Source organism: Drosophila gunungcola (genome assembly GCF_025200985.1).
Source record: "Drosophila gunungcola strain Sukarami chromosome 2R unlocalized genomic scaffold, Dgunungcola_SK_2 000006F, whole genome shotgun sequence".
Classification (NCBI taxonomy): Eukaryota; Metazoa; Arthropoda; class Insecta; order Diptera; family Drosophilidae; genus Drosophila; species Drosophila gunungcola.
Window position 1 is genome coordinate 2,335,099 of NW_026453168.1, and position 18,705 is coordinate 2,353,803.

Sequence of the window (18,705 nt, forward strand, 5' to 3'; positions counted from 1 at the left end):
CCATACACACATGGCATAGTCACACAGATACACAGATACAGATACATACTCACACAGGCGCAGCCAAACTACAGCCCGTTTTTCTACTACACTTTCTCGAGCACTTTTTTCAGCGCCGCCCGAAAGTATGCTTTGAGATTGTGCTGCTCGTAATTAAACATGTAACCAAAGCGAAAGGGCGACCCGGCACTACATTAAGGTTATTTATCGTCGAGTGTCTAGTGTCGAGTGCCCTCCAGCCTCCAGCTGCTGCTTCTTGCTACTTTCCACTTGCCACTCTGCTACTTAAAATGATAAAATGCATGTTGACCTTAACGGAGCAGCATCCGAGAGTGAGAAGCACTCAACGAACGCGTCCTGGCACAGGATCTGTAATAAAATCCAAAAATGTGTTGCCACAAAAATGTTATTTCCTAAATAAAGCCAGGGATGGGGCTCAGGTGGCACAGGTGAACCCAACCCAACCAGGTGGTGCTTCACATTCACGTGCAACCATCTCATCGCATCTCAGCTCGCCGGATAACGACAGTCTGCTCTGCTGTGCTCTGCTCTCATCTCGGGCTGAAGTTACTCATGCGGTTTTTACTGGTAATTAAATTAAATTTATTTAAGTTGAGTTAGCTTACGCTGGTTGGGTGGATGTGGATGCTGGGCTACTGGGATGCTGGAACCCTAGGATGCCTGCCCCTGCCCGACTTGGGTTACGCTGGTTTCGGGCAACAATTTTGCGGTGGGGCAACCACAGCAGCTCTCTCAGGTGTCCATCCACTCCTGGAGCCGCTCCCTGTTCTTCCGCTGCTTTTAAAGTGACACTTTTGTTGCTTAAAGTGTGTAATCGGAGCTGATAAAAGCTTTTGCCATTTAGACGTACTGGATGCCTTGGGCCACAACCAGAAATCTCTACTGTATCGGAGCAACGCAAGTTTTAGTTTCACGAGCTCATTGTAAGCGAGCATTTCTGTATAGAATTTTTGAGGTTCTTGAAGGAGCCCCAAAACTTTTCCGGATAAAATCAAAGCAAAGTACCTCCTAAAAACAATTCATTTCCATAAAGTTACCAAAGAGTGCAAGGCCCACTTATATACTTGCTAGCCTTGCAATTTTGTTGCCCACTTAAAAGCAGCTAACAAACCAAAAAGCTTGTAAGGTCAAGGGTCAGTCAGTCGGAAAATCGGGAGTAGGATAGTAAAGAAAAGAAAAGAAAAGGGATAGAAAACCAATTGAAAATCTGGCTCTTTGCGGTTGTTATATTCATATTATTTTTTTTTTATTGCACAATTCACGCTGTTTGCCATTTCTGGGCCCAGTTGTTTGGCTGCCAACTTTATTTATAGGTCACTCGTTGTGAAACTAGGTGGTGGGGGAATTCACAGCGCCGCAATAACAATGGCTTATGCCCAAGTATGCAAGTATTGTGCACAATATATATTATTTTATTTTTCACAATTTTCCAATTGCAGCAGCGGAGCCCATTTTGTGTTTGTTTCATTGCTGGAAATGCTTTCAAAGTATTTACAAACGTTTTCGTTGCGGCGCTAGAGACACGAACTACCCCTCACAAAAAAATACAGGAAATGCCCGGACCAAAGCTAAAAAACTAATATATTGAATTTGTTATACACTTTTGAATTTTTATAAGGGTAAATTTTCTTAACTAAATACTATATACATATATGCTACATATAAAAAATTAACAGAAAATTCTCTCATATTTTAAAAGATTTATTTTTTTTATTTAAAGTCTTGAGCTTACTATATGGTTAGAAAGTTTTTTAGCTGCTACTAGTTTAAGCTAAAAGACTAAAGTCACTTAATAATTAAATTTTTTTTCGATTACCCAGATAGAAAAACATAACATTACATTATTCTAATTCTATTCATTATTATTATTCTAATTATTATTAATTTACCCTTTACCTATAGATTACCCTGAAGATAACTTTAGTAATGTTGGAAATACCCCAAAAAAAGATAGTCACGTTGGCCCTGCATCAGACCAAAGAGTGTTGGCACTGCCAAAAGCATTTCAATTTCAATTTTTATGCTGAGGCCTTGCCACCGTGTTGCCGCTGCTGTGCCGCAGTTGCTGCTGTGCAGTTGCTGTGCTGTTGCTGTTGCTGCTGTGATGTTGTTGTTGCTGGCAGGCAGCGCCTGAAATCGTGCCGTTAATCGCTTTAAATATGCGACAGGTTGTTGCCAGGTCGGTGGCGTCTCCGCGGCAGCTCGCGCTCGTGTTTTCGGCTGGATTTGTAGCCTGTGAGCGAAGGATTTCATAATCCCCTGCATTTGTCTCGCCGATTATGCAATTTGAGCAGCCAGCAGTTGGGCTGGTACCCGCTGCACACAATTCAGGAAGTCATTTGCCAAATGTATTAAAGCCTTTGTACAAATAAATGTTTATTTAAATTAGACGCCCGACAAATAAACCCAAAAGACCTGAAAAAGCGGCCAGAAAATGCAGAAAATACGAAAGCACAGAAATAAACGGTAGCGTTTTGTGTTTGATTTTCACTTTCTATTTGCGGTTGGTTTACCATTCGCATTTGATTTGTTGTCACCCATTGTTATTGCTTCTGTTATTTTATGCAAATTCGGATCTCCTGGTCACTGCCGGCTATTTGTTTATTAAAAATGAAGTCATGAAATGGAGTCGAAATGGATGTTGAATTTAAGGCAGACATGGCTGATTTGACTCGAGTTGATCACAATCATACAACTAGAGGTCGGATTTGATTGGTTCGATTTAAAGAAAAGCTTGCAAACATTTTACTGAGTATTCCGAATTCCCAATGCCCTATCTCTCCGCATTGTTGATGTGTTCGAATCGTCCTAGTTTTATGTCACGCCAATACGCATAGGGGTAGTAGGACCAAACAAAGACCAATACTGAAATGTAAGAGTTGAATTGAATTAGAATGTTGCTTGACAGAATATTTTCAGTTGACTGACATAAAAAGAACATATTGATTATGGCACGTAGAATATCTTCATTTACACCTTTGCGCAAATGGAAAGATATCAGCAAGCGAGTTCTAATAATAATCAGAGGAATTCCGCACAGCAGTCCAACTATTACCCAGATCATCAGCAGAAGTGGCATTCTCTAAAGTCAATGGTTGTGATTGGAAGTTGTAAATTTATTTTATTTAGTTAACAAGTACTTGCCTTTAACGCGCCCACAATCAGAAATATTGCGGCAATGACAATCAGCGACCAGGCTGCCACTGATGCTATTAACCAATAATTTATCTCAAACTGCACTTTAAATATTAACATTATTAATAATCGATTTTATAACAATTTAATAATAGTTGGTAAGCCAGATTACATATCTTTCTAATGACATATTTACCTAGCAAGTAGCTGTTGTATAATATCTCCACAGCGCCCAATATAATCGCCGTAATTCCTAAAAGGACACAACAAGGCTTTTGGTACCTATCCAAGCACATTTTTATATTGTTCCAAATTTAAATTTCTGTTTGCAAAGGTGGGGAAAATGGAATATTTAATTTTGCTGTTGGTAACTGATTGAAAGCAAATACCGTTTCTAATCGCTTTTGCTTTCTACAGCCAAACTGTTAAATCATATATACTTTTGGATTTTAGAATATCTTTTGTTAAGATTTACAGACTCTTTGACATTTAATTTCAAGTCACTTTGGTTTCCATTTAATGAAAGAGTTGGTACTCACCATTTAAGATATTGTATATACATTTTATAATTACGAGGCAATAATAAATTAGTGTTAATGGTCTGTTTACTCAACTTCTTGGGCTAAAAGCTGTCTTGAATTGTGAATTTTCAAATAATTGTTTTATTACAAAATTTGAAGAATCGTGCTTAGTAAGTCTCGTGCCCTTGTTTTTTCAATCTAAAATTATTCAAAGTTCGTTTGTATATTTCTGTCTTATCTGTATTTTGTTAAGTAAAATTTAACATTCAATTCCTTTAAAAAAAGCTAGTGATTTAAAACTAGTCGCAACAACTTATTTGTTTAAGCTATTTCAAAAGGCGTGTCTGGTGGTTTTACAGTCACCACATTCTAAATCGTCTCACGCAGCGGAATTTGATTCAAAGGCCCCAAGACTCTTAAGGCGTTTTACCCTGCACTCGGTGATCAAATATCCGCATCAAAATAAGAGGACGCACTCAAAATTTATCAACGTTCCGCGAATGGAGCCTTTCAAGACAACGGATCTGCTCGGAACATCTCCAGAATGATTTGGTTATCAAGCCACTAAGACGCACATTAGGCTTTCCAGAGCCCACACCAGACTAATTTAAAGAGCAATTGTAAAAAACCTTTGAGCATATACAATAGTACTTCAAGAAACGTTTATACATGTTAATCCGAGTTAATCTACAATGATCATACAAAAAATATAAGGTTTTCTTTTTAGTTCATAAAAATTGGATGGCTTCATTGATTTTGTTCGTCTTGCTCTTTCAGCTCACGGATATATGCATATGGGTAGTAAGCGAAAAGAGAGAACAATACTGAAAAGCAAAAGCTTCATTAGATTGCAGCGATAAATAATATTTTGGGTTTACTGACATATTACGAAGATAAGGGAACCACTTCTCAGAATACGGCTCGTCGCAGCGACGTTGTCATAAAAAAAACAAAAAAATATTACCATCTTTATAATAACCTGAGAAACTCCGAGCACCATTGAACCTATTACCCAGATCAGCAAAAGACTGATGTTTTTCTGAAATAAGGGAGAGACGGTTAGAATTGATATTATTTAATTTAAAAGTACTTGCCTTTTTTGCGCCTACAATAAGTATAACAGCGGCAATTATCACCAATATCCAGTCGACAGCTGATGCCACTATCCAACCATTCATTTCTAATGTGGCTATAAATATATACCAGGTTTTTTTATTCGTTAATTATCTGTGATTTTAAAGAAAAAAAACTTTTTGGTGTGTCCATTAACTACTTTTTATTTTACCTAGCTGGTAATATTTGTAACCTAGATCCGAAAGTGCTGCCATAATCGCCAAACCTGCGACAAGGAAGCAACTGTACTGGTGGCTTGGACATCTGCACATTTTAATAACTTCCAAGCAATTTTCCATATAAACTAAACTGAGTAAATACATAGAATTTAAAGAGAACAAGATGGGTTCTCTGTGCTCAGACTTCAAAATGATTCACCCTTAAAACTATTTGCACTTCACCAATTAAACCAGCAACCGTTTTGTATTTAATATACAACATTTGTCATTTTTTACAGATTGCTTTGACGTTAAGTTCTAAGTAACATTAGTTTCAATCGGAAGCAAGCATTTGTATTCAAAACAATGAAATTGAAACTACAAAGAAGTGAATCCATTCGCTGTCCAATTTTAATCAAACCAATTCGTAATTGAATCAACAGCTGGTGACTGCATTTTGGGTGGCAGCCTGGATTCCCTCCATTCTGCCAGCATATCCTTTCCAATTCCAATGAGTGTGTGCATTGAAATGATATTTTTACGATTGGAGGGCACGAAAATACCAGCGTTTTAATTAAATTTTTCAAGCAATTCAAGCAAAGTTGCCAAAGGTTGACAGTGGGCGAACGGGGGCGTGGCAGTTGCACTTTTTTGTTGACTGCACACGGTGGGAAGCGGCAACAAATGTGCAGAAAGTTTTCGCAAAGCTCCACAGCTCCGGGGCTATTGGCATTGGCACTAGCACTGGCACTGGCAGTGGCAGTGGATGGGGGCAGGGCAAGCCATTAATTAACTAGAAATGCCATTTTCCACAATTATACGTTCGCCGACTATATAGAAATGTAAAAACTAATTACATTGCAATTTGCCAGCGTAATAGTCCGGGCCAGGCTCGTGTCGCTCTGTCTCCCTCCGTTTGGCAAACTGCATGCAAAGCAAATTATGTGTGGGCGTAGAAAGGGGGTGAGCGTAAAAGTTGAAAGGTGAAAGGATGGGCGGATGGCGGACTAACAAGTTTCCGCGCTACTTCCTTGGAAATTCAAAATCAATGCAGAAAACGAAGGACACATCCTAGTGGCTCGGCTCCGCAGTTTGTCCAGGCCCTGTTCTATACCAACTGTGGCAGTCCTGAGTAAGGACTCAGGTGTCCTTTTCAAACATGTGTGTGTGTGTGTGTGCTGGGAAGGGCGGAGGGCGTGGCACATTATTATATTCTGCATGCAAGCCAATTGCATGCCCACTACGCTAGGAACATTGGTTTATACTGCAATGAATTTTGGATTAGTATTAAACTACCTGTAACAAGAATTTTATTGATGATAAATTAACGCAAAATGTAATAATAAATCAAGTCAATTCAATTAAGCTTAAGAGCAAAAATTATATGAAAAACCACCGACTTACAGAGTTGGAGGTCAGCTGCAAACAAACTTAAAAATTCAAACTAATAATAGTTCGGTTGGGAAAACACTTTGTTACACTATCTACAAAATTGAAACCTCTTATCCCCTCGGTAAGGAAACCAGAGTCCGATCTTGATTGACTTGGCCGATTAATGGACAATATAATTTGCATGTTCCGAGCGCCATTGTGCATAGCGGTTACTTAAGCCGGGTTTAATTTGCCCGTAGTGCACCCGCAATACACACACAAAGCTATTGTTGATACATTAGTTGTTGATATGCAGGTTGTTGTTGTTGGGGCAACGGGCAATTTGATTGATGTGGGATTTGCGGCAGTTGCCGTCTCAAACGGAGGAGGTCTTCCTAATCGCCCAATCTGCTCATGGATTTAAGTTCCACTTTGCTCAAACGACAATAGGGTTGGTAAAATGCAATTATTGCGCAACTTAATATGTAAGATTTAAGTTACTTCTTCTCTAATAGATAATAATTTAAAACAACCAAGCCTAAACATGCAAATTTAACAATTAAATCTTAAATAAGTCATTTTTCGTGCAACATTTTAGGGAACACGATTTTAAAAAATAAAAATCGAATATTAAAATCTCAGTTAAATGGTGTTTATCTATCCTGCCATAACCCGCAAATCAACATTTTTGCCATACTCCTTAAAATGTCTTAGACACTGGAAGCTTTCTCATATTTGTGCAACTTCTTAATAGTCCTCCATTACTCCGATCGAATGACGTCGTAATGGGGGGAGTTCAAGACCAGTTAACCTCTCCTCAATTCCGTCCGCCAAACGAGGTGCATTCGAGCCATCACAGTCCCGATTGTCCGACTGACGGCAGCCCGAGAAGAAGTTATGACTACAATTTGCGCTAAACCAAAGCAAACCAAACAATTTGTGGTCGCCTCTAATGCACTCACATATAACCCATGCCCGGTTTGAGACCCCGACTCCGACTCCGGTTCGACTCCGGCTCCTGGCCAATAATTACGCAGAGGAGCGGAGGATGGGACGTAAATTATGTGTGCAAGTTGTGCGTAAAGTTCGGGCAATGCTTAAACTTTAGCGCCGTGCTCGAGGACTGCTAAAGGGAATGGGCTTGGAGTCGGGAGCGGAATCGGTATCGGTATCGGGTTGGGGAAACCAGCGGATGGCCGCTGACAAAGTGGCTGCACTTCCACATTCACTTCCCCCTTCGATGTCATAAAGTTTATCAGAGGAAGCCGCTCTACGGCAGCCAGAAAGCCAAACAGCCAGAAAGCCAAACAACCAGCCGTTTTTGGACCCCATGTGCACTGAGCACCGAGCACCGAGCAGCTCCATTGTGCTCCATTGAGCTCTGCCGGCTCCTTTCTATACTTTATGGCATATTATTGGCATAAACATGGCGACGTGCAGTTGGTGGAAGCGACTCAGGCGACTCAGACCTCAGGAAGACCTCCTTCGACTGGCTTGCAAGGTGCAAGCTGAAAATCGTGTGATTTATTCGATGTGTCAGACAAAGCGTTCAATTAGCGACTTAAATTGCGAGCCATGAAGGCATGAAGGCCTAGACAACAACAAAAATTGCGGGGCGAGATTTGCAGTCGACTCAAGCCTCTGCTCTGACCCAGTTCTCCGGTTGACAGTCGAATTATATAAAATATGGCCACGGACCCCTTACGATGGCCACATAAATATATTTAATGTGCGTGTGCGTAGGGCCTGCTGAACGCCGAATCTCGAATGCCGAAACATTTAGCACAATTTGCGCCACATTGGTCCCCATAACAATGCCTCATCTTCAGTCGGTCTGTTCCGCATCGAGACAGACGGACGGACGGTCCATTATTGATGATACCGAATGCCTCTAAATTATCAATTGACCATAAATTTGCTCATTACGTTCGCTGCTCCGGCTGGGGTATTTTCATTCAACTTTCCATCCTCGACCCCTTGAGCGCGTCTAAGTTTTTGCGCGTCTGCCGAAACGCTTAGCGTTTAACCTGAAACGACTTGGACTCAGACTCAAACTCAAACTCGGACGTCTCATCATCATTTGCCATTGTTGGATTGGATTGGCTTCGTCTTCGTCTTCGACTGAGACGTGGACGTGGAGTCCAACCGAGTGGCTGGCTGGGCTTTTAAATAACTTTTTTATAAGCTCTCTGGCCCGGCGAGTTATTGGCATTTGGTCTGAGATGCGATGCGATGCGATGCGGTTATGGCCGCCCGGCAAATTGTTGTTTACAGCTGTCGGGTGTTGGTATTTCATGGCCCTGTTCCTCGCTGCACCGCTATAATTGCACTTTATGCTCTGGGAGCGCACCTCGAAAGTGGGCCGTCCATGCTTGGCAGCTAAAAGTTAAGAGCCGATTAGACCGGGCCGGCGAGTTAGAGCCCGCTTTGGCAAATAACTCTAGCCTAATTTGGCCCTGCTCACCATCGCGCTAAATCATCAAATGCCCGTGATTATGACGTCACAGGGATGATACCCGCGGAATTTATCATTGTTTGTCCTTGTTATGGATACTAATAACAGTGCGGAAATATTTTGGTATCGGCTTATTGCGACTAACTCTGGTGCCGTAAAAGCTTATAAACTTTAAATTTTGAAGTATATTTTAGTACACACATATTAAAACCAAACCTTCATTTTTTGTTTTTGGGTGCATTAACTTCTGAATAATATTAAGTTTTAAGTCCAAAAATATTATGTCTTTATATATATCTACAACAATACTGAATAAAAAAGCAGCTTTTAAAACGTACACTTTAATCAAAACAAATCAAAGCAGCCCAGGAAATGATTGATTTTGATAACTTTTCAACATAATTTCAACTCTATAGAGCTCTCGGAAATCTGTAGGCAAAATGCAGGTTGCAGAGGTTGATGTAAGTCCAAAAGTAATTATTACCTCACATTATTTAACCTTAAAAAACCCGCAGCCTATTCGCACCAAGAGGTATGTGGATGAAGTATTTCGCCTTGTGCAGGCAAAACCTGGTGTCGAGGACATCCTGATCATGAATCACTCGGGTGTACCGGTTAAAACATCCATGGAACGTCAGGAGAGCCTGCAGTACGCCTGTCTGTACGACAACTTGCGTGAAAAGTGCCAGGCATTCCTATCCAAAATGGAGCCAGCTCAAACATTGACTTTCTTGAGGGTTCGCACCAAATATCACGAGGTGCTCATCACCCCAGATGCAAAGATCACTGTTTTGGTGGTCCAAAATGCCAAGGATTCTTTCATTAACATAAAGGGATAGCATATATTTCCTTTTAAAAGTATGATTCCTCTTACCGCTTTCAAAACACAAGTGTAACACGACTAAAGACTTGAGATGGACTGTTAAAATAACACTTCAAGTTTATTTTTGTCGAAAGTTTAAATTATTTTCGTTTGATAAGGTTGGGGTCCCAATATTTTCTAGTTACACATACAATTTGGGAATACATTTATAATTTTCTTTCTAATGCATATAAAAGAAGACATCGTTGGTGCGGTTTCTGCATTCCAACTAATGGCGACCCAACAAGTGTTTTTCTGTCTGCCAAACATCCGCATCCCAAGCGCTCCACGTTTTGGCCTGCGAGATTAACATATCACGTCGCCACAACATTTCACAAGCTCCCCCGCAACCCGCTGATCCTCGAAACATCCTCACACTCTTAGCCAACCTCCTGCTTTTGAGTGGCAGCTGCAAATCAGCGCGAAACCTTTTCGCCTTTTCAGCAAGGGGGCGCTTGTAATATTTAACACCGTCTGAATTTTAATGCGCTTTCGACTGCCGCTCACAGCTGACAATGGTGTGCGCCTAATGGCCAACTAATATGCGCAGAATCACTTGGCAGCCGAGTCGCGAACTCGACTCGCAGTTCCACTTGGGTTTTCTGTTTGGGTTTGGGCTTGAGTCTGCTGCCCAGATCGTGCAACTTTGGGGCAGGCACCGAGGCTCAGGCTCAGGCACAGGCACACCATAGACCATGTTGCAACACCTTCTTGCGGAGGAGCTGCGCACCGATCACGTCACGAGTTGCCGAGTTGGGGGCAGAGGAGAGAGGAGAGAGAAGGGAAGGTGTCAATAACTTTCAAATGCCTGCCCAGGATATGCATTATATTATTATAATGCCGCACTCCGCTCCATTCGTCTCCGGCAAATTTATGCATTTTTGAAGTTTTAATAATGTAGCTCGTTAGCCACGGTTTGTTAAACTTTGTTTTCATTTTCACTTGGCTTCACATCAAGGCACTCGTCTAGGAGTTGGTTGGCTGGGTGGTTGGGTGGTTGGGGCAGCTGCACCCGCTCCACATCGAGGCCCCAACATCCAGCCAGCCATGCATCCATGTAGCCACACCGTTAACACAATCCCAATATACCCCATCACGTGTGCCTGTCTTCACTCTCCGACTCACTCTGACTGCAGTTTTTGCTTTCAATATGCGGTGCGAGTCGTGAACTCGCCCCGGGTCCTTTTCTGGTTTTCAGCTGTATCCAGCGCCGTTGCTGTTGTTACTGTTGTTACTGTCAGCTATTTGTTGCCGTTGGTCATATTGCAGTTGGAGTCGGACCATGGCGCCCTGCCAACAAACCGACAAGCCGGCAAACGAAACCCAACGAAACCAACAAAACCAGCCAGACAGTCAGCCCGACACCCGTTTGATAAACGAACAAAAGTGAAAACACATTTTGCATTCGGCAGCTCCTGCTTTGCATAACTCTCAAGGATGTTTGAGGGCTTGCATTCGAATTAGCATGGCGTCAGTGGAATGTTGCGGGTTGGTGGCGCATTTATATCATAAATACACAAACAAAATCGGATCTAAGGTGTCGATAATATCGGTAATGGCTAATTCAAAGATGAAAAATTTAAAACATTTGTTCGACATGTTAATGAACGATACATGAGTAACACTTTCGTATAGATGGGATTTAGATTTGATTTTAAAGAGAGTAATTAGAAGAAAAGCGAGACTATCTCGTTCGCATACATTTACTAAAACCAAATTTTTTTGTATTTTTGCCAATAACTCTAATAAAACATTTGGAAAATGATATTAAACGGCGAGAAAATTGAACTTGGTCATTCTTTCAAACAATTAAAAAAAAAATGTTATTGAGGTTTAAAAACTATTAAAATCTCATATATCTCGACTTTTTAAAATTATGTGATAAAAACAGCACTCCTAAAAGTTTAATTACTTAGATAAAATACTTCCAATAGACATTAGGAATGATTTATAAACATAGACTCAAATATATATTTTTCCGTGTAGAAGGTATTATTTGAAGGTTATTTTTGCTTTGAAATCTGCATTTTTGAGCAGGAAAATTCTTCACCGGATTACTCTAACTTGCAGTTTGTTTGAAATCCCTCTCAATTTACCTATTTGGTTTCCCCAGCACTTATTTGATTGAGTAATCCAATAAAATGCCATTCCGTACACCACAAAGGGAGAAGCATGCAGACGCATTTAGCCCAATCACAGCCCCCAGCATCGGTTTCAGTATGGCTATATATCTGGTCATTAGCCGAAATGGACAAGTCGTGAGTTGGTGTTAAGTGCAAGACAACTAAAATTAGTTTTCATTTGTTTGCCAGAATTATGGATGGAAATCGTTAGGTGAAACCATTGGGTGGATATTTTATAGTTAGGTATACAGGTTGGGATACCCTATGAATGCTTTTGAAGGGAGTTACTTCAGAATTCAGTGTCAACTAAGAATTGTAAACTTTAAATTGTTCTTGAATGTGCGAAAAATGTAAGGCAACTCATGCTTTGATTATAGTGGGCATTGTGGGCGTAACCCTTCTTATTGGACTCCTACGACATGGTATCTCTTTTAAAATATTCTTATCATCAATTTTTATTGTTATTTCAGTTTTCAGCCTCAGTACATTTGATATTATTTTACTTACCCCCGTCGTCATGGTTATTGGATTTGCTTACACAATCAAACTAATGTCCGATGTGGTAACAAACTGCAAACAGTGATTAATCCTATAAAATCTTAATTTTTTTAGGAATTTATAAATTTTGCGCTGTTAGCAATATTTGCTATACCAATTTGCTGTATATATGCGTTTGTGGTGAGGATAAGAATTCTACTTGAGCTTTGGAGCTCTTTGAAAATATTTTGGAAAATGGGTAACATATTTCTTCTCACGTTTCTAGCTGGTAAGTAATCCAGTCTTTTTCATAAACAACTTACTAATTGGCTTAGTGTATCCTTGCTGTTGGCTATTATTTATTCTCTACTTTTATTATGACTTGTACAAAAAACATTGAGCTCATACTATTTCTTGAAGCGAAAGGCATTCGCACTCCCTGAAGTGTTTCTGGTAATGGTGGAAAATATTTGAAGAATGGCCGACCCAACAGTTATGGCGAAAAACTGTTGCTAAAGTTCCTATTCACAAACGTGATTAGCTGAAAATTTGATGCCGAGCTTCTAATGAATGAAAATCATTGGAAAGTTTGCCGCTGGCAAGCTCCGCTAATAAGACACATTGTCTAGCCAAAGGATCTGGTCGAAGCGACAGGTAAGTTCCCCAAATACAAACAGCCGGGAAAGGGATCCTGTTGCTCCTTCGCGACGCTTGTTTGCCCTTGTTATTGTTGTCGTAAGTTTGGCAACTTGCTCGCTTCCTTGGGCTAACCGAAGCACATTACAACTAATACACTCAGACGATGTAACCAAAAGTTTGCTTGCGTCGCACAAAGAGCATAATTACCAACAACATGGAAAAATCGGCAAAATTCGCAGAAAAGGGGAAAGCGGCAACTTTTCCCACAAAATTATTTGCGGTCGCAAGGATAGAGAGGATGGGGAAAGAGGGCGGGGCAAAACTTTGACATAAAGAAAAGTTTGTGCAAACCGACTTAAAGAAAATTATAATTACACGCACAGTCAGCCAAATAGTCAAAGTTTTGGGCTCTGGCTTTCCTTTCGTTCTCTCGTACTCGGCTTTGGTTTCGGTTTCGGAAAATTCTGTAATTGCCGTTAGTTTTCGAAGTTTTCAATTCGCAATTTGTGCGCCAGGACAACTGGCAGACGAACAAGAGCAGCAAATTATGGTAAAATATGCATCAGAAATACAGCACAAAGCAGAGAACACAAGCTCACGGGAACCATGAAAATTGGAGAGTATAATTAGACCACCTGGCCGCCCCCTCAAGGTAAACCCACACAGAACCCGACAAAGAGCACGGAAAAACTGAGCTGCCCAGATTGAATTACATGCGGTGCTCTTCGACGGGCTTTTGGATTTTCCTCAGCTTTTGGGCCAGTTTGAATTTTCTGCCGAACTTTGTAATTGGCCAAGGCAATTAAAACGTACTTGAGAGATGAGGTCAAATGCTGGTAGCTGAATTCGTTTAGTCGTGACATATGATCCATACTACTTTGCCGTAATATTTGTCTTGCTTTAATATATTATAGCATTTATTTAATGTTTAATAAAGTAAAAACAAACGACATGTACCTAAAATTTTTTAATATATAACATTAAAAAGTTTTAACATGCGACGGTAGGATTTTCTTTTATTTTATTTACCCTTTCCTAAAAGTTATTCGTTCGAAAGTGAAGTGTGCTTTTATTTTTTTTTTACACTCATCTCTCTACAAATTCCCCGCCTTTTACTCCTATTCCCATTTTAATTTGCACATGGACCCGAGGTTATTCCTGGTCCGACCCTTGGTCATTCTGTCCGTCCGCCTGGGTGACTGGAGTTTCATTTATTTAATGCATGCACAATTTCCTAGACACTTTAACGGCGACTTTTGATTTCCATTCCCAAAACACTGGACGGGGGCTTAATGTGGCGGCAGGCTTTGCACAAAGCCAGCTGGCCGGCTTTATAGAGCGACAAAGGAAATAAATATAGACGGTCCCGCCTGCAGACGAAAATAAAAACAGTCTAACAAAGGGATTTTCGCGATTTTCTTTCGAATAACTGAACCAGGGGGATGGTTTGGCTTTACAGTTAAGATTGCACTTTTCCGGCTGCTAGGATTCATTAAAGTTCAGGTTTAAAACAATTCAGCTGAAAAATTAATTTCTATTCTTTTGAATAATATAAAATATTAAAGTTTTCAATTACTTTTTAAAAGCTTTAATCAAATAAATTAACATGTGGATGGAACACTCGTTGACATTAAATCTTAATTGAAGAAATATTAGATAGATTATCATAAGGGATCATCTTTGAGTTTTCTGTTTAATTTGAAAGCCATAAGTCAACATACCAGTCAGTAAAACTCATGGAAACAAACAATGTGTAAATTTTGTGGCGTAGGGTTATCTCGTCGATTGGAATGCGATATATGGGCCGTCTTTGCCATAATATTGTTTATCGCACTTATAGTATATTTGTCCAGCCGTAAATATACAAATTAATATGACAGGTTTAATCGGGAACCTTTACAATTATTTGTTTTTCTACAGGTCACACCCTGTACGATCGAATTGAATTGGGAGCAATAAGTTTTGGACTTTTAGGTGCATGTCTTCTTTTGTTAGGCGTAATCATGGTTTAAGTATTACCATTAATTAATATTTTTTTTTCTTCCTCACTCTTTATTAAAATTGTCAGTATTTTAATATTCAGCTAAATTATGTTCTAGTATGGATCAGGATTGGGATAATTCTTCCTGTGATTGTGACAGTCGTTATTGTTGAATCTATGAAGCTAAGTAGAAATTTGAATTTCTACAGTGATGAATGGAAAGCGTACATCATTTTAGTCTTAACAGCTGTAACAGGTGTGATAACCTAGTTCCGAAGTAGGGTATAAATAATAATTAACTCAATTTTTTTAGGCTGCTGGTTGTATACTATTTACCAGACGCTTTTGTATGCATTGAAACTGGGGAGAAGTGAAGAGCGACCGCATGGATGTCAATTAGTTTTCAGGATTTTCCGACTGCACACCCACAACGTGTGTTAATATATGTTTTAAATCTGTCTGTGTATTCTTCGGTACGAATTTAAAAGTAATACAATTTTTGTCTGTTGATTGATAAAACAAACAGTCTCCTACGTTGGATATGAATTCTCGGCTGAGCTGCTGGGTGGGGCCCATGGAACCACAGCCTTGGTCTGCAAGCGAAATCAATGACAGAAATATGAAATGAAAATATAATTGGTAATTTATTGTGTCTACAGATCGTTGCTGCAAAATGCGAGCAAGCCAAGTAAAATAATAAATGCACATATTCGTTTGTGCCCGCCTGGATATGCATGCCCAGTGCAGTTGTGTTTACAGCCTTCTCCTGCGATTCTCTCTGAAAAGTAAAGTGGTGCGGGTGGTGCGTCGCGTCATGGGCCTGCAACTGCTCCACTCCAGCGAAATCCACTCGAGTGCGCACCAATAAAAATAATAAAAATTGTGCCATAATAAAAAGCGCAGCGCACAAAGAGCAAAAACACCCGAGTCGCCCAAATAAATCACACAACTTTGCAGACAAGGGATCCCCCAAGAGTCGGTTGGTTCGATGCACAGGGGAAAATCGTTATGAATTTGATGTGAAGGAAAACATATTTAATATACAAATTTGCCTATCTGTCTGTCCATGTGAAGAGTTATCCTGTATACTTTTCTTAAAGAAAACTTTAATATTAAAAGCATTGAATTGATCCTAGCTGAATATCTTAATCGTTTTAAGTGTAGCTCGGCATCAAAGGCGCCAGTTCTGGGTAAGATAGACTGAAATGAATTGCATGGGCTTTAGCATTGGGTCTTTACAGTTGAGTTACCGTTTAAAACCAATAAAAAGGGTCATGAGGGAGGAGAAATTTTTAGCATAATTATATAATCGTAAATGGTTTTGATTAAGCTAGACTAATCTAAGTAATACAAGATTTGAAGATTGACACAAGTATAATGAACAATATGGATAACTAAAAGTCATATCCTTCAAACAATTCAAGAAAAATTAAGTAACCCGGATCAAAATCATTAATTATTCACCCTTCACTCTGTTTTGCAAGAGTCATGATCAAACAGGCTGCGTTGTCTTGCCATTTGTTTGGCATAGTTTGGCATAGATCAGCGCAGTTTTGCAGCCACGATAACGACTTCAACAATGGCCAGCAGACGGCGATTTGATTTCTATAAATCAACGCTTGCTACGCAAACTGTCAAGGCAGCGGGGAAAACTTTCCATTTTCCGGCGCTTGCGGCGGCTGCTTTTGTTCGAAAACGCAGCTCACTTGGCCATAAATCAAAGTCCAGATCGCCTGGCACATCAAACAGCGATCCGCAAAGCCATGAACATCGAAGCCCAAGGAATTCAAACTATTTTGCGGGGAAGCCGGGCAGCAAGCAATATTGTCAAAGCTTACGACTTGTTCGCCCAACTAACGAACTGTGCGCTGTTCGTTCATTAACGCCATTAAACCAGTTTTGACATTTTAATTAAGAATGTGCAACATTGCGTATGCGCATTCTGAGCTGCCGGCCAAGGTCAGGATCATAGATCATAGGCGAGCGCTTATCGCCGTCTACAAGCGTCGGCAGCAGCAGCAGCAACATCTGCCACAGCAACATCAACCCGCTAACAGCAGCAACATCACCGGCTTATCGGGCATATCGGTCGCCAGCATCTGCATTTGGCCATGTCCTGCAGCTAGCAATGCGACAAGGCCAAGAAATTTGCATTTACCAGACTGTCGCCCACTTAATTACGCAGCAACGCAACAGTTGCAGTTGCTCTTGCTGGTGCTGTTGCTGTTGCAGTGGCCGCCACAGTCGCCGGCGTTGCAACAGCATGTTGCACACTAACAAGCTTGCCTCGGAGCAGAGCTCTTCGGCAGGAACACCCGACAAAAGAACACTAATGAACAACGAAATAATGGTAGCACTCTATAAGCAAGAACCTCCTACAACCTATATTATTTAATTTTCCAACACAGTTTCTATGCTAAGTTTATATAGCTCTGGTTTTTAAGGTGCCCAAAATTTGGTTTAGTTTACCGGACATGGCATAATAGACTCCGCTTTTGATGCTTATTATAAATATCTATATGTAAACATGTATTTATAACTGAAAAAATGTGTTACAAATTAGTTGGCGAAAACCCAATTTAAGCTGAATACGAAAAAATTTAAACTTTTAAAAGACGTTTTTTATAGTTCAAAGTTTTTTAGTGTTCTAAACTGAAACATATTTGAGTAGTTAGATGTTTTACCTTTATGGCGAAAAGATGACACAACATTTAATATTTTAGGAACCAATTTTTGAAGAAGTTATTAATATAAAAATTGACGATTTTGTAGGGTGCACGCGAATCGCCGACATTGTGTATCTAGAAATATTTCGCAACAAATTATTCAACACTTTGCATGCACACCAAATGGCTGTGAGGATGGAGGCGACTTGGCGATGAACATGGACAACATGAGGCGACGGCGACGACTGCGACTGCGACGACTCTTGGCCCCCGACTCGAATGCTTGATGGCCACTCCGGAATCCGGATCGGATCGGCTTGGATCGCCCAGCTCCCATCTCCCATCTCCAATCACCCATCTCCTATCCCCAAAGTCCCAGCTCCCAACTCCAAGCCCATTCCCTTTAGCCCTGTCATCGTCTTGTCTCCGCAGCGCACTGCTGTTTGTCATTTCCTTCGGCTGCGGCTTGTTAAGTGCTGTTGGAATTTGCCATATTGCCGCAGTTGCATCCATCGGACGACATGGATATCTGCTAGTCGGTAGCCAGCCGGGGCAAACGTAAATCATGCCAATTTAAATGAGTGCAACCTGCGTTTTGACACTTGTCATTGTCATGGACCCCAAATGTGGCCTCCGTTTGATTGCCACTCCGTGATCCGCAGACTGCATGCCGTCGTCTTCATTGCCGGCAGCTTCAGCACCACTCCCCAATCTGCACAGAAAAATATTTTTAAATTACAAATATATCAATTTTATGAACTATCATAAGTGCTACACAAAGTGTCTGCTCACTTTATAGCTTAGTTAGTTGTTATTACTTGCCAAACATATACAATTTTATGATTATAAAATAAAAAAATAAACAATACTTTATTTTAATTAAATAAATTGTTTTATTATATACATTCTTAACAGAACATCTGATTTCGAACAACGACTTTAATAATATCCTACATTTTAGCTAATGATCAACATTACTTTTGACAGAACAAATCTTTCCATTTTGCCATGGAACTACTTGCAGCACATTACAAGTCAAGTTGATTGAATTAATGTTATCAAGTAGAAAGGAAACTGATTTCTCTCAGTGCACGAGCAAGTCCCCATCATTGTCACCGGAAATGTTGCACTTGTCGTCGGCCTGGCGGCTGCATTAATCAGCTAGCATTTATGGCCTGCTGAT

General features: G+C 40.3%; 4 protein-coding genes across 11 annotated transcripts; 2 read left to right on the plus strand and 2 right to left on the minus strand.

Moving 5' to 3' along the window:
- Positions 1-2,500: 2,500 nt before the first annotated feature.
- Positions 2,501-3,656, minus strand: LOC128254800 (uncharacterized). The gene is made up of 5 exons (XM_052984105.1): positions 3,546-3,656; positions 3,353-3,478; positions 3,166-3,260; positions 2,950-3,103; positions 2,501-2,886 (listed from the first exon to the last, which is right to left on the minus strand). The coding sequence occupies exons 2-5, from the start codon at positions 3,450-3,452 to the stop codon at positions 2,795-2,797; spliced, it is 441 nt and encodes a 146-aa protein (XP_052840065.1). The 5' UTR covers positions 3,453-3,478; positions 3,546-3,656; the 3' UTR covers positions 2,501-2,794.
- Positions 3,657-3,828: 172 nt separating this feature from the next.
- LOC128254772 (uncharacterized) lies at positions 3,829-5,441 on the minus strand. Its single transcript, XM_052984068.1, has 4 exons — positions 4,963-5,441; positions 4,772-4,866; positions 4,560-4,716; positions 3,829-4,501 (listed from the first exon to the last, which is right to left on the minus strand). The coding sequence occupies exons 1-4, from the start codon at positions 5,111-5,113 to the stop codon at positions 4,425-4,427; spliced, it is 480 nt and encodes a 159-aa protein (XP_052840028.1). The 5' UTR covers positions 5,114-5,441; the 3' UTR covers positions 3,829-4,424.
- Positions 5,442-9,100: 3,659 nt separating this feature from the next.
- Positions 9,101-9,707, plus strand: LOC128254812 (dynein light chain roadblock-type 1). The gene is made up of 2 exons (XM_052984122.1): positions 9,101-9,235; positions 9,290-9,707. The coding sequence occupies exons 1-2, from the start codon at positions 9,215-9,217 to the stop codon at positions 9,611-9,613; spliced, it is 345 nt and encodes a 114-aa protein (XP_052840082.1). The 5' UTR covers positions 9,101-9,214; the 3' UTR covers positions 9,614-9,707.
- A 2,352-nt stretch (positions 9,708-12,059) lies between these two features.
- LOC128254740 (uncharacterized) lies at positions 12,060-18,322 on the plus strand. Of its 8 annotated transcripts, none has more exons than XR_008267572.1 (7): positions 12,060-12,181; positions 12,237-12,311; positions 12,372-12,525; positions 12,572-12,890; positions 14,796-14,881; positions 14,959-15,112; positions 15,170-15,293. XR_008267572.1 is itself a non-coding variant. In XM_052984009.1 (3 exons), the coding sequence occupies exons 1-3, from the start codon at positions 12,097-12,099 to the stop codon at positions 12,531-12,533; spliced, it is 339 nt and encodes a 112-aa protein (XP_052839969.1). In that variant the 5' UTR covers positions 12,067-12,096. The 8 variants fall into 8 exon arrangements, 1 of the variants encoding a protein (XP_052839969.1); XR_008267575.1 differs by having other exon boundaries at positions 12,657-12,890; XR_008267574.1 differs by lacking the exon at positions 14,796-14,881 and having other exon boundaries at positions 14,944-15,112.
- The last annotated feature ends 383 nt before the right edge of the window (positions 18,323-18,705 follow it).

Coding starts and splice junctions, on each gene's coding strand:
- LOC128254800 (XM_052984105.1), bottom strand. CDS start 3,452: ATGTGCTTGGATAGGTACCAAAAGCCTTGTTGTGTCCTTTTAGGAATT. Junction 3,104..3,165: donor TGATTGTGGGCGCGTTAAAG/GCAAGTACTTGT, acceptor CATTGACTTTAG/AGAATGCCACTTCTGCTGAT. Junction 2,887..2,949: donor AATCAATATGTTCTTTTTAT/GTCAGTCAACTG, acceptor CTTACATTTCAG/TATTGGTCTTTGTTTGGTCC.
- LOC128254772 (XM_052984068.1), bottom strand. CDS start 5,113: ATGTATTTACTCAGTTTAGTTTATATGGAAAATTGCTTGGAAGTTATT. Junction 4,867..4,962: donor TTACAAATATTACCAGCTAG/GTAAAATAAAAA, acceptor ATATATTTATAG/CCACATTAGAAATGAATGGT. Junction 4,502..4,559: donor TTCCCTTATCTTCGTAATAT/GTCAGTAAACCC, acceptor TTTGCTTTTCAG/TATTGTTCTCTCTTTTCGCT.
- LOC128254812 (XM_052984122.1), top strand. CDS start 9,215: ATGCAGGTTGCAGAGGTTGAT. Junction 9,236..9,289: donor TGCAGGTTGCAGAGGTTGAT/GTAAGTCCAAAA, acceptor AAAAACCCGCAG/CCTATTCGCACCAAGAGGTA.
- LOC128254740 (XM_052984009.1), top strand. CDS start 12,097: ATGTGCGAAAAATGTAAGGCAACTCATGCTTTGATTATAGTGGGCATT. Junction 12,182..12,229: donor TATTGGACTCCTACGACATG/GTATCTCTTTTA, acceptor TTGTTATTTCAG/TTTTCAGCCTCAGTACATTT. Junction 12,322..12,371: donor TCAAACTAATGTCCGATGTG/GTAACAAACTGC, acceptor TAATTTTTTTAG/GAATTTATAAATTTTGCGCT.